We start from the raw sequence: 13,213 nt of genomic DNA on the forward strand, positions 1-13,213 counted from the left end.
CAGCCCTCGGGTGCACCCTGCGTCCCGGGCTGGCGTCCGAGGCGGGCGCCCGGCAGGCTACGCGCGCCACCCGGGGGCAGAGTCGCCCTCTGGTGGGGGCCACGGGCCGTGGAGGGACAGCGCTACCTGGAGGCCAGGCCCCACAGGCCTAGCCTGCTGAAGATGGAGACACCCAGGCACGGCCAGAGCGGGGGTGTCGGGTGCCTCCAGGACTGAACCTCCAGACCTCCGCCCCCAGCCAGGGTGTCTCTTGGCTTTCGTCTTGGATGAGTCCCCAGACCCAGCTGGGTGCATGAATCAGCAGGCAGGCCGCGTTCGTGGGCATCCCCCCCTCCCGTGGGGGGATCACGCTCCAGTGTGGGAGCCACAGGGATCACCCCAGGGCGGGAGCTGTGGGGCCGGGTTACCGGGCAGAGGCTGATGGGAACCCAGGCCTCAGCGTGTGGATGCCCCTCCCCGCTGCTATGGTGAAGGTGCTCAGTCTGGAGCCCTAAGTTAGCAGGAAAGCACCAGCCGCCCTAGGAGTGTGCACAGACCTGGAGAGAGGCTGGGGCCCAGTCAGGGAACCTTTTTTCTCCCTTGTGCATCGGGGCTTGAATTCATAGCCTGGGCACTGTCCCTTAGCTTTCACTCAAGGCTGGTGATCTACTACGTGAGCTCCACTTCCAGCTTTTTGGTGCCTACTTGGAGGTGTTGCACAGGCTGACTTTGAGTTGCCATCCTCAGATCTCAGCCTCCTGATTAATTAGGTATAGGTGTGAAGCACCACTGCCTAGCTTTGTCTTGTCATGAGATCGCTTTCTAATGGCCTACAGCCTGAACTCCTCGTTGTGTCTGGTGACGCATTGCTGAATTGCCAGTCCCTGTTCATTTTCCTCGCTCGGGCCCCACACTTAGGGCTTTTCAAAGTTAATTTTTAATTATATAAGTGTTCACAAGCCCATTCTTTCTATAAAAAAATAACATTGAACAAAGAAGACTAAAGTTCTCTCTGGCCACTTTGCCCTCATGCTAAGCCCAGCTCCCTTCCCAGAGTAATGTGGTCCCCTGCATAGTGTGGTTTCCTTCCAGATGTTTATCTGGATGTGTCTAACCAAAGGAAATATGAGGCATTTTTTTGAGGCATTGTTTTTGTGAGGCTATTCTTTAATTAAGTGGCTTTCTACTGGCTGCAGCTCGTGTGTCTTGGGAGCCTGCCTGGTTGGAAGCATAGATGTACTTTATCTGTGCTCCTGAAGGGAAGGTGGTATCATTCCTCCATTGACAGCAGGGAAGTGGCTTGCAGTTCCCCACTATTGCAAAGCAGGCCCGATGAACCTGTGCATGTGCAGTCAGGGCTTTGCATTTTAAGTTTTAGTGGATCTCACAAAACTATCTTCAAATCAGCAATATCCATCTACACTCTGTGTGCATATGTGTGTGTGTGCCAGTCCTGGGGTTTAAACTAAGGGCTTGGGCACTGTTCCTTAGCTGTTTTTTATTCAGGGCTGGTGCTCTACCAATTGAACCACAGCGCCACCTGCAGCATTCTAGGTCTCATGGACTTTCCTGCGTGGGCCGGTTTCAAACCTTAATCCTCAAATCTCAGCCTCCCAAAGTAGCTAGGATTATAGGCATGAGCCATGAGCACCTGGTTGTTAGTAGTGTTTTTTTGAGACAGGGTTTTGTTGTGTAGCTGAAGCTGACCTCAAATCTGATCCTCTAACCTCAGCCTCCCAAGTGCTAAGATTACAAGTATGAACCCCTATGCCCTGAGTGCAGTTTTTGTGTTTTATGTTTTTATTTTATTTTATTTTTTTTGTCGGTCATGGGGCTTGAACTCTGGGCCTGGGCGCTGTCCCTCAGCTCTTCAGCTCAAGGCGAGTGCTCTACCACTTGAGCTACAGCACCACTTCCGGTTTTCTGGTGGTTTATTGGAGATAGGAGTCTCAACGGTCTGTCCTGCCCGGGCTGGCTTTGAACTGCAATCCTCAGATCTCAGCCTCCTGAGTAGCTAGGATTACAGGCGTGAGCCACCAGCGCCCAGCTTGTGTTTTATGTTTTGTTTTTGTTTTGTAGTACCAGGATTTTGAACCCTTGCTGAGGACCATGGTAGGCAAACATGCTCACCTCCGGACCTGTAGATCTGTTTTGATTATAGGCCATCACAAGTCAAATGTGCTGTTTTGCATTTGTGCAGCCTTGTGTCAGGATTCAAAAAGCTGTAGATTTTGCATTTCTGATTTTTTGGACTAGAGATGATGGTCATTCATTCCTGCCACTGTTCCAGGTTGAATGTGGGTTCCCTGGATTCTGAACTCTATGCAGCACTCCCTGAATCCTTTTCTTCCCTCTCCCCAGAAAATTGACCCTGAGGTGTCAGCCTTCCTGCAGAAGCTACGAAGTAGGGTGCAGATTGGTGTGGTGGGCGGCTCTGACTACTCTAAGATTGCTGAGCAACTGGGTGATGGTGATGAAGGTAGGCGCGGGTCCAGGGCTGGTCCAGTTGCGGGGGGTGAAGAGGGCTGGGAGGGAGTCAGGACCCAATCTGGCCTCTGTGGGAAGAAGAGGTAGAGAAGGCATCAGGTAAATGACTCCCTTGCCGAGTCAACAAACATTTAGTGAGCAGCTACTGTAGCCAGGCACTGGACTGGACTCTGGAGAAACAGGAGAAGAACAGGCAGGATCCTGCCTTGGGCAGGGTAGCATCTCTGCTGAGTCGGTTCATCTTTACATCAGACATCATCAGCAATGGCTGTGACTTGTTGAAAATGGCCAGGTGGTGCCTCCCATTCATAAAACCCTCAGCATCACGCTTTAGGACAGCTACAATCGCCCGTTTCTCACAGTAGAGACTGAAGTCCTCCAGGAAGTCACACGGATCTGAGAGGCTCCAGTTTCAGCTCGGTGGTGGAAGATACCTCTGTTCCTCAAACTAGAAACTTCCTTCCAGTTTTCCTCTTCCCTGCCCCCTCGTTCATCCCATCAGGAAATCCAAGAACATCTCCCTATCCCGTCACGTCTCCATTTCACCACCCCGCCACCATCCAAGGGATTGTCACCTGTCACCCAGATCCTGCAAGAGTGTCCCGGCCATGCCCCCTGAGCTCCCTATTCGCTCAATTCAGCTGTAGCCAGGGATGAAAAGGGAATGCTGAGGATTTATGGGAAATGGTGCCCTCTGCTGGGCAGTCCTAGAGCGCTTCCACAGGAGGGAGCTGAATCTTGAAGATGGTGGGGGACCAGGGGACAGGTGGGCTTCGAGGTAGAGACCTGCCTGAGCAGTGGCCTAAAAGAGTGGCTGGGAAGAAAGCAAAAACGGCCGGGTGCCAGTGGCTCATGCCTGTAATCCTAGCTACTCAGGAGGCTGAGATCTGAGGATATCGGTTCAAAGCCAGCTCCGGCAGGAAAGTCTATGAGACTCTTATCTCCAATAAAACACCAGAAAACCAGAAGTGGCTATGTGGCTCAAGTAGTAGAGTGCTCGCCTTGAGCTAAAGAGCTGAGGGACAGTGCCCAGGCCCAGAGTTCAAGCCCCATTACTGACAAAAAAAAAAGCAAAAGCTACAGGAGTGGAGGATGAAGAAGCAGGCCCAGGATGACCCCTGGAGGCCAAACCAAACTTACTACCCTTGCAGTGACTCTTGGGCCCAGTCTCGTGCTTTTATGTGAGAGTGCTAGTACTGGGGCTTAAATTCGGGACCTAAATCCTATCCCTGAGCTTTATCACCCACTCCACCACTTGAGCCACGGCTCCACTTCCAGTTTTTTGGTGGCTAGTTGGCATTAAGAGTCTCATGGACTTTTCTGCCCAGGCTGGCTTCGAACCTCGATCCTCAACACTCAGCCTCCTGAGTAGCTAGGTTTGCAGGTGTGAGCCATCAGTGTGTGGCCTCACCCTCTTTCTTTGTCCCATGGCATTTGCGTGGCCCGGAAGTCATTGAGAAGTTTGATTACGTGTTTGCTGAGAATGGGACGGTACAGTACAAGCATGGCCAGCTGCTCTCCAAGCAGGTCTGTGTGCGGCTCACCCACTTCTCCACTGGGGTGGCAGGGCTGCCTCTGTCCTGTCGCACTTAGAGCCGTGTGTGTTCCTCAGACCATCCAGAATCATCTGGGGGAGGAACTGCTGCAGGACTTGATCAACTACTGCCTCAGCTACATGGCCCTGCTCAGGCTGCCCAAGAAACGGTGAGGCCTCACTTGGTCTGGGCTCCAGGACTTGTAGCCTGAGGGTGGAAAAGTATGGGTTGCTCCAATAGAACTTGAGATACTTGGGCTTCTGACTCTGTGTGTGTGTGTGTGTGTGTGTGACTGAGGAAAGAAGCCACAACCTTGCGCCTGCTAGGCACAACCCTGCACATCCCTCCCCCTGATTTACTGCTGGGTAGATTCTGGTCATGTATGAAGTCCGGGAAGGCTGTGGTGCCCTGGGGCTGGCTTGAATTCAGGACTGCTCTCTTCTCCCTGGCCCCGTCTTCTGTCACCCCTTCCCCGCCCCCCCCCCAGTGGAACCTTCATCGAGTTCCGGAATGGCATGTTGAACATCTCACCCATCGGCCGCAGCTGCACCCTGGAGGAACGGCTCGAGTTCTCCGAACTGGACAAGGTACCACCTGCCATGCCCACGGACCTGTCTATTGGCCTTTCTGAGCCTGTTTCTCATCAGTAAAATGGGTTGCAGGGAGGAGTTCCATTGAACTGATACCCTCGGGCATGGTCTGTGTGCCAGGAGTGGCGGCATGTCAGCCTCTTGCCAGTGCTGCGGGTCCCCCTTCCTCGTGCTGGCTCCAGCCTGGGCACCTTTGCACCTTCAGCTCCTATCATAGCTCCTGTTCCCTCAGCCTCTAAAGCCAGTCTTCATGCGTGCATCCGCACAGACAGGAGTCCACTGTCTCTGCCGTGTTCCTACCCTTAGAACTTCCCACAGTCGCTCCCCTTGCCTCCTCCATCCTCTTGACCCTCTGCTTTCTCCAGCACGTGTCAGAGGGCCTTTTAAGCCTGGCTCTGATTTGCCCACTGCCCTCCGGTACTTCCTGTGAGCAGGTGGGTCTGGGCTAGGAGTAGCCACAGGCACACAGACTTTTCTTGTTGGGGTTGACCATAGGTAAGCTGGAGGTGTGCAGCTTAGTGGGAGAGCACCTGCCTACACATGCAAGAGGCCCTGGGTTCAAACTCTAATACTACCAAGAACCCCTTCCCACCTACACACGTTTACAGAGGGAACTCCCCCCTTTCAGGCCATGCTGTACCCCTTGTTTACCCAGAAAGCTGGAAAGGCAGCTTTGCCGCTGTGTGCCTCTGTTCCCATCTGGAAAATGGGGCAGCAGTTACTGCCGCCTCACAAAACGGTCAGCTCTGGCCTCTGGAGCAGGTAACCAGCCCAGCATGGGGCAGGGCCCCGGAGGCTGGGCTGTGGCTGGTGCATGCTACCTTCCCTCTGCCCCCAGCTCCTCTTCCTTATCTCTTTGACTCCTGTTCACCCCCTAGAGACAGGGGAGGAATAATTTGTGTTCTCTACACAGCCTGGATCCCATATTCCAGCTTCAATTCAGATTCTGGGTCCTTCAGACTCGACAGGGATGACAAGTAGACCCCTCTTTTAGAAGAGGACACTGGGACAAAGAGGTCAAGGTCACTGGGCATCAGAGGTCATCCAATAGCCTGGTCCTCTAGTCCCTTACAAAAGGGAATTGGGACCACTCAGGCTGGGCGGAACTATTTCACCAGAGCTTTAGGCCCCAAAGAGCAGCCTGTGGTAGAGACCAGGGCCAAGGGCCCATCGACCTCCTGGGAAGGCAAAGCCAAAGCTGGGACCTCTGCTTTTCCAATGAGAAAGAAGCAGGCAGGGGTCAGCAGTTACTTCTCTGCCCTTTAGTGCAACAAATGGGCTTGGAGAGGTCACATGACCTGTCCACGGAGCAACACAGCATCCAAGCCTGGAGGCTGGGCAGCCTGTCTTTGAGTCTTAGGCTGGCTCCTTTCCAGCATGATCGCTGGCCTCCATGGACCAGCCTTCCAGGCCCTGCACTGCCTGCCTCATTCCAGTCCTGCCCAGTCTGACTTTCGGTGGTACTCATCACCATCCTGTGTCTTTAAAGGCCTTTCCGTTCCCCCCAGGATGCGTCCATCACCCTCCCCCCATTTGGTGTCTGGGCCTCTGAGTTGTATATCTGGCTGCCCTGTCCCAGCCACTTCAGCCCCATAGGGATGTTTGTCTCTGTTCACTGCTAGGATCCCCAATGTGTGTCTCTGGGCTGAGTTCTATGTGTCCTGCTGCTGTTCTCCCCAGCACAGTCCTGAGTGGATGTCCTTGTGCGTGACCTTTGTGCAAGGGACCGGGAAGGGCGTCCTGGGACCAGACCCGCTGTCCTGACATCTCTGTAAGCCCCTTATTTGTGGGGCTTCTTCTCCCAGCTCCCTCCATTTCTAGTACCTGAGCTATATTTGCCGTGTTGACTCAAACTGAGCCCCCTCGGATCCAGCGCGCAGGCTGCCGACCCTTCCCCTTCCTCCTGGGTCTCTACTGACAGACCTTCTTCCTGCCTACTTTTCTTCCTTCTTTCTTTTCTTCCTTCCTTCTTACATTTAAGTGTCAGTCCTGGGGCTTGAACTCAGGGCCTGAGCACCATCCCTGAGATTTTGCTCAAGGCTAGCACTCTTCTACTTGAGCCACAGCACCAATTTCGGCTTTTTCTGTGTATGTGGTACCAAGGAATCGAACCCAGGGCTTCATGCATGCTAGGCAAGCATTCTACCACCCACTGAGCTACCTTCCCAGCTCCTCTGGGCCTTCTTCAGAAGGTTACAGATGGTCTACATTGGGTGACCTTGAGCAGAGCATGACTCCTCTCTCAGCCTCGTTTCCTCAAGTAGAGGTTATACCTACCTGGAAAGCCAGTGAGCTCGGGTGGATGCGTGCCCAGCACCAGCCTGGCACACGGCAGGCCCTCTGGACCTCAGCCAGCACCCTTCTTTCCACAGAAGGAGAAGATCCGGGAGAAGTTCGTGGAAGCCTTAAAGACAGAGTTTGCCGGCAAGGGACTGAGGTTCTCTAGAGGTCTGTACATCCGCCTGCAGCAGGTCTGAGAAGCAAAGCACAGGAGACACGCACACACATAGGAGACAGGCACGCACGTGCGTGCACATACACACACAGACACATACACACACACACTGCATAGCAGGGGCATGGAGCCCTAAGTAGGCCAGAGCAGGGTGTTTACTGGTGCCCGGTCTTGCCTGCCTCTGTAAATGCCCTTCTGCCTCCTGGTATTGTTTCTCTGCCTCCACCTCCTGGATCTAGGGCGCTGTCCAGCTGTGTATTGCTCTCCTCTGCCACCAGGGCTGAAGCTGGCCTCATGCAGCTGATCTGGCTGCTATGTCTCCCACTCCCTGGTTGCTGGGGTCCTTTTGAGCTCTTTGAACATATCACACCTTTGTCAGAGCCCGACAGGCTGTTTCCCACACACACACACCCTCAGCCTCCTTTTGGAGCCCTGGAGGCCAGCCTCCTCCCTGCTGCCAGTGCTGCAGTTTGTCAGGTCATTCTTCATCCTGCTTTTCTGTGCGGACTGCACCCAGTTCCCCAGACATCCCCACGCCTCCCCCAGCCTTGCAGCTGGCTGAGCGCAGCCCCCCCCCTTACTCTCAGGTGGTTTTTGTCTGTTTCCTCCTGGCTCACACCATCCCTGAGATCTCCAGGCTCCTGTGCCTGGCGCTAAGCAGGCTCTGTAGTTTGAATGAACGAGTGAGCAAGGGGCCTTGCCTCAGCACACCCTGTGAACCCCCAGCCCCTGCCTCCCCTGTCGTCCCCCCCCCCCACAGGAGGCATGATCAGCTTCGACGTCTTCCCTGAGGGCTGGGACAAGCGCTACTGCCTGGACAGCCTGGACCAGGACAGCTTTGACATCATTCACTTCTTTGGGAATGAGACCAGCCCTGTGAGTACGGGGAAGCCCTCAGAACCCAGAGCACCCGAGGTCAAGGTCACAAGACACAGGCCAACAGGACGGGCTTCCTGGGGGCTCCTGGAAGACAGCCAGCTGTTCACCAGCTCCATTATACTGATTGCAAGGCTAGGGCCCAGAGAGGGTCGGCTACTTATTCTCTGTCACAAAGCAAGTGTGACAAGGGCCACGAAGGGGGGCCTTCTGACAAGACGGGGGGGGATGGGGTCCCATGTCTGGGTGGCACTGGGCACCCACCTTAGCTCCAGGCCTCCCCTAAGTGCACATTTTCCATGTGCAGGGTGGGAATGACTTTGAGATCTATGCCGACCCCCGGACTGTCGGCCACAGCGTGGTATCCCCTCAAGACACAGTTCAGCGATGCCGAGAGATCTTCTTCCCGGAGACAGCCCACGAGGCCTGACCAGGGCCCGTGCCAGAGCATCATAGCATCCAAGAGCTCTGCGCTGGCCGAAAGAAACACCCGTGGGTGCCAGCACCCCTCCTCCTCTGTGGCCCCGCGTGGCCCACTGTAAGGTCCACTCACATGGGACCAAGGTCTGTGCAGTGACCATCCTGAGACAGCTTCCTGAGTGGATTCCGCCCTCCCCCCCCACAGCCCCGCCCGGGGCATGGCTGCTGCTGGTACTTGAGCGAGCAGGGCCGCCCGTCTCCCCTGCAGGGAGGTGCCTGTGCCAGGCCCACAAGGAGCCCGCCATGCCAGGCTCCAGGAGCAGTGTGGCAAGGCAGGGGCCCATCGCCGAGGACTTTATGATATTAAAGTTCCCAGGACAAGATCAGCTGTGAGATGTGTCTGGAGAGATGGCTGCTCTGGCGCATGCTCTCAGCACCACCCAGGGACGGGGCCTTCCCAAGATCCAGCAGCCATGGGGTAGCGTGTCCCCCCTCAGCCTCTGCCCCAGCTCCCTCCCTGGGAACCTGACAGACAGCTGTGGGCCAGAATAGGTCACAGTTGAGTTTATTGCCAGTGTTAGGAAGGTCGTGGGGGGGGGGGTCCGTGGCTGGGGGCCTGGGAGGATTTCTGGGAGCAGAGGGGAGGCCTGTTACCCCCATGCCCATGCACCGCAGCTTGCCTGGTGCCTAAAGCGCCCCTGGTCCTGGGAGGGAGAACCGGGGACTCCCGCGCCCCGGGGACAGGCCTGGCTGGAGAAGCCGAGCTTACAATAGGGGCCAGGGTAAGGGGATAACCAGAGCCCAGCAGCAGCTCTGGGGTCCCAGCCTCTGTGTGGTGGACGCTGGAGCAGGATGAGCCCCAGCTGGGGGCTACTGAGGGGACCTCTAAGGCCACTGAACCCCTCAATTCTACTTACAGATGGCTCTCATGAAGCCACTGTCCTTCCTTGAGCCTTTGACCCCATTTATTCCCCCCCACACACCAGGTAATGGGCTCTTAAGAGAGTATGGGGGCCAGGGCCCCTCCTGGCCTCCCAGGCCAAGATACACACACACCACACATAGCTTGACACCAAAGGGACGCCAGGGGACAGGGACAGCCACACACTGGGAGGGACTGGGTAAGGGCTACCGTGGTGGCTGGGGTCTGGCACTGGTCTTGCAGGCTGAGGGCTGTCCGAGGGGCGCTGGGCCGGCAGGGACATGTCATCCGATGCAGCGGCCAGGCCTGGGCAGAGCGTGCGCTGGGGGTGTGGGCCGGGGTAGAGAGGAGGCTCCGTCCAAGCTGGATGTGGACGGAGCTCGGCTCCTGCAGCCCCGCGCCAGGGATTCACAGAGCCACTGCCAGCAGCTGGGGAGCCCCCACGTGCTGCCCTGGGGCCCCTCCCTCCTGCCTCACCAATGCACTGAAAGCAGCGCATCAGGGGCCATGCATCCCACGTGTTACCCTCTTTCCCCTGCCTGAGGCCAAAAGCTTCCCTAAAGCCCTCACAGGCCTGGTTTCTGGAGGAAAGGTTCCAGGCCATGGAAGAGACCCCAGCAGGAGACAGGAGCACAAAGCAGAATCTGGCGCGGGATGCGGGGAAGCATGAAGGGTGCAAGGTCATACGGAGGGGTCTCCTGGAGTCCCACACAGGCTCCCAGGGGCTCACTCAAATCACCAGACGGTGGGCAGGGCCGAAGGCGCCTGAGCGCACAGGGCAGGGCGGTGAGGGGGAGCCAGGCCGAGGCCCCGCCCATGGCCTCCTCCCACGCAGCTCCTGGCTCACTTAATCATGGGTCACGGGAGGTTGAGGCACACATTCACAGCCACGAGCACAGACAGACAGACGAGCACACTGAGGCCGCCTGGGGGAGGGAGGACTGGTCAGCAGCACGGTGGGGGTCCGCAGCCAGCTACTGCCTGCCCTTCCCGCGTGGCACCCCAAGCCTAGGAGCCCACCACCTGGCCAGACCAGGTCTCGTGCGGGGTGTGTGGAGCCAGCTGCGTGAGCACCACCTCCACCGCCTGGAACTTCTGGTTCTTGGGTGGGATGGGGCACATCTTGTAGGTCACTTCGTCACCTTCCACTGGCACGTACTCTCCCTCGATGCTGAGGGGCAGGAGAAAAGGGGGGTCAGCCTAGCAGCAGCATCCGCTGGTTGCAGGGTCGGGGTCCCCAGATCCCATGGCAGCCCAGCCAGTCTAGAGGAGTCTAGGGAGACTGATATGTGAAGGTCACAGGGCTGAGGCTGGCCTCTGAGCAGGAGGGAACAGGCCTAGCCATGCCCACCTGCTTGAAGCTGATAGGCCAGAAGCTGGAACTGGCTCCCAGGGCCCCGCCCAGGGGCCATGACAGCAGGGCCTGGACTCACTCAGACACGTGCACGAAGATGTCCTCAGACCCATTCTCGGGGGTGATGAAGCCGTGGCCTTGTGAGCGGGAGAACTGCTTACAGACGCCCTTGAACACTGGGCCGGCCGAGGCTCGGGCTGTCCTGGGGAGCAGGGTGGGGGGTCGAGCTGTGGCCTGGGGACCCCGAACCCACCCTGGACCGTCCTGTGGCGTCGCCCCCAGTCACAGATGCCACACTGAGGCCCAGAGACAAACCGGCCGCTCCAGATGCCTCCTTGCCAGAACCTTCTCTGCTGTGCACCCGCCCTTCTTCCTGAGCTTGTCTGGATTCTTCTGGTCAGGTTTTGGAGTGAAGATGTCCAGCCTAGGCTTGAAGACGGGGGCCTCACTATCTCCTGAACAGCTGTGCCTTATTCATTCCTCACCAGACACTCGGTTTTGTTTTTCCTGTCATTTCCTAAAGCATCTGCTCTGTACCTGGCCCGGGTTCACACCTGTCATCCTCAGTAGGCTGAGATCCGGAGGATCTTGTGTCTAAACCACCCCTGGCAGAAAAGTCTGGGGTACTCACGCTGAATATGTCCTGGTCCGTTTGGTGGGCAGAGGACTGGGCAGGTCCCGGGACGCGATACCACCTCTTTCCCAGACCCTGCTGCCCTCCCTGTGGAAGGGGAAGGTGGGCCAGACAGGAGACTTGGGGGAGTGGAGGGGCGGGACCACAGGGGGCGACGTGGACTCCGATGTCATGGTGGAGCCCGCAGGAGAGCCTGGTGGACCCTGGGGCTCCGCGGCCGGTGAAGGGCTTGGGTCTCCTTGCAGGCAGGGCCCGGCCTGGCCCTGCTCAGCAGCCTCGTCAGCCACAGGCTCCGTCTGCAAAGGGGAGAGAGAGACACACAGGGAAGTAGAGCCTGGGAATGGCCCAGGACACAAGTCAAGAGGCCTGCACGCCACACCAGTGTCCTGACTTCAAGCCATGGGGTCTCCCTGGCTCAGTATCCTCACCAGAAAAACAGGCAGGCTTGTGAGAGCAGATGTGGGCCTCAGTGGTAGAGCACTTGCTTAGCATGTATGAGGCCCTGGGTTCAAATCCCAACACTATAGTAAGGCAAACCAAACTGCTAAGTCCTTTCAGCCTGTAGTTAATTCCATAACTCCAAGGGGCAGAGATGGCCAGGATTTGGCCTAAGTATCCACTGTTTCAAACTCATAGTCCTGGGTTCAAAAACCAGCTTTGTCACCTTCAACATGGTGACATCAGGGAAGGTAGTTGCCGGGTTCTGGAGGGTGGCTCATGCCTGTAATCCTAACCTACTCAGAAGACTAAGATCTGCAGGATCATGGTTTAAAGCTAGTCTGCACAGAATAGTCCAAGGGACTCTGTCATCCAATAACCCAAAAAAGGCAAGACAGATGGGTGCCAGTGATTCATGCCTGAGGAGAACTGAGAATCGTGGTTCAAAGCCAGTCTAAGCAGACAAATCCTTGAGACTCTTATCTTCAAAAAACCTGAAGTAGAGGTGTGGCTCAAGTGGTAGAGCACCAACATTGAATAAAAAAGCCAAGTGAGAACATGAGGCCCTGAGTTCAAGCCCAGACTGCCCAACAGTAAAAAATGAGTAAATAAAAATGAAGGAAGGCTGTCAGCAGTGTCTCTGTGATGGGCAGGCATACAGGTTGCAGAGGGGAAGCCCGCTCCCTGCCTCCCCGCTGACAGTCCCGCCCTCTGACCCCATTTCCTGTTCTATGCTACGGACAGAGAGATGGCCCTGAGGACTGACTTGAGGACAGGAGCAGCTCACGGCGAGTTCTTGGGAATGTGGACTAGTTTTCCTTAGCCCAGTTTCTCCCTCTCCAAATGAGATTAGAGGTTTGTGGCTGGGTGGTAGAGGGGTTGCCCAGCATGCCAAAGAAACCCACAGGAAGCAAGCGCTGGTGGCTCACGCCTGTCATCCGAGCTACTCAGGAGGCTGAGATCTGAGGATCTCCGTTTAAAGCCAGCCTGAGCAGGAAAGTCCATGAGACTCTTATCTCCAATAAACCACCAGAAAACTGCTGTGGCTCAAGTGGTAGAGCGCTAAACCTTGAGCTGAAGAGCTGAGGGACAGCGCCCAGGCCCAGAGTTCAAGCCCCATGACCGACCAAAAATAATAATAAAAAAAAAAACACACACACACAAGACACTGTCTCCACCATGTTGAGGATTGAATGCTTCGTGGGGGGCAATCTCCTAGCACCCACACATACAGCACATTGTGATTACAGGATAGAAATCCTGTCTTAGAGTCGCTGAACATCAGCACAGGTTGTAGACTCGATGTGAGCATGCTTGCCAGCGTGTGTATGCTGGTACTGAGGCTTAAACAAGATCTCATATTTTTGCTTGGCTTTTTGACTCAAAGCTGGTGCTCCACCACTTGAGACCTCCACTTCCCGCTTTTGATTCATTAGAAATAAGAGTCTCATGGACTTTTCTGTCTGAGTTGGCTTCAAACCATGATCCTCAGATATCAGCCTCCTGAGTAGCTAGGTTTCTAA

General features: G+C 56.1%; 2 protein-coding genes across 2 annotated transcripts in view; one reads left to right on the top strand and one right to left on the bottom strand.

Annotated features, from left to right (window-relative positions):
- The window catches only part of Pmm1 (phosphomannomutase 1), a 9,082-nt gene extending 372 nt beyond the window's left edge, over nt 1–8,710 (top strand). The window contains exons 2-8 of the mRNA XM_013024818.1: nt 2,341–2,458; nt 3,917–3,993; nt 4,079–4,170; nt 4,489–4,588; nt 6,964–7,039; nt 7,807–7,922; nt 8,230–8,710. Coding sequence (XP_012880272.1) covers nt 2,341–2,458; nt 3,917–3,993; nt 4,079–4,170; nt 4,489–4,588; nt 6,964–7,039; nt 7,807–7,922; nt 8,230–8,352 — 702 coding nt within the window. The 3' untranslated portion in view covers nt 8,353–8,710. The remainder of the gene's footprint in view (nt 1–2,340; nt 2,459–3,916; nt 3,994–4,078; nt 4,171–4,488; nt 4,589–6,963; nt 7,040–7,806; nt 7,923–8,229) is intronic.
- A 205-nt stretch (nt 8,711–8,915) lies between these two features.
- Csdc2 (cold shock domain containing C2, RNA binding) lies at nt 8,916–11,544 on the bottom strand. Its single transcript, XM_013024831.1, has 3 exons — nt 11,250–11,544; nt 10,698–10,820; nt 8,916–10,435 (listed from the first exon to the last, which is right to left on the bottom strand). The coding sequence occupies exons 1-3, from the start codon at nt 11,423–11,425 to the stop codon at nt 10,273–10,275; spliced, it is 462 nt and encodes a 153-aa protein (XP_012880285.1). The 5' UTR covers nt 11,426–11,544; the 3' UTR covers nt 8,916–10,272.
- Nucleotides 11,545–13,213: the final 1,669 nt, after the last annotated feature.

Source organism: Dipodomys ordii, unplaced genomic scaffold (genome assembly GCF_000151885.1).
Source record: "Dipodomys ordii isolate 6190 unplaced genomic scaffold, Dord_2.0 Scaffold79, whole genome shotgun sequence".
NCBI lineage: Eukaryota > Metazoa > Chordata > Mammalia > Rodentia > Heteromyidae > Dipodomys > Dipodomys ordii.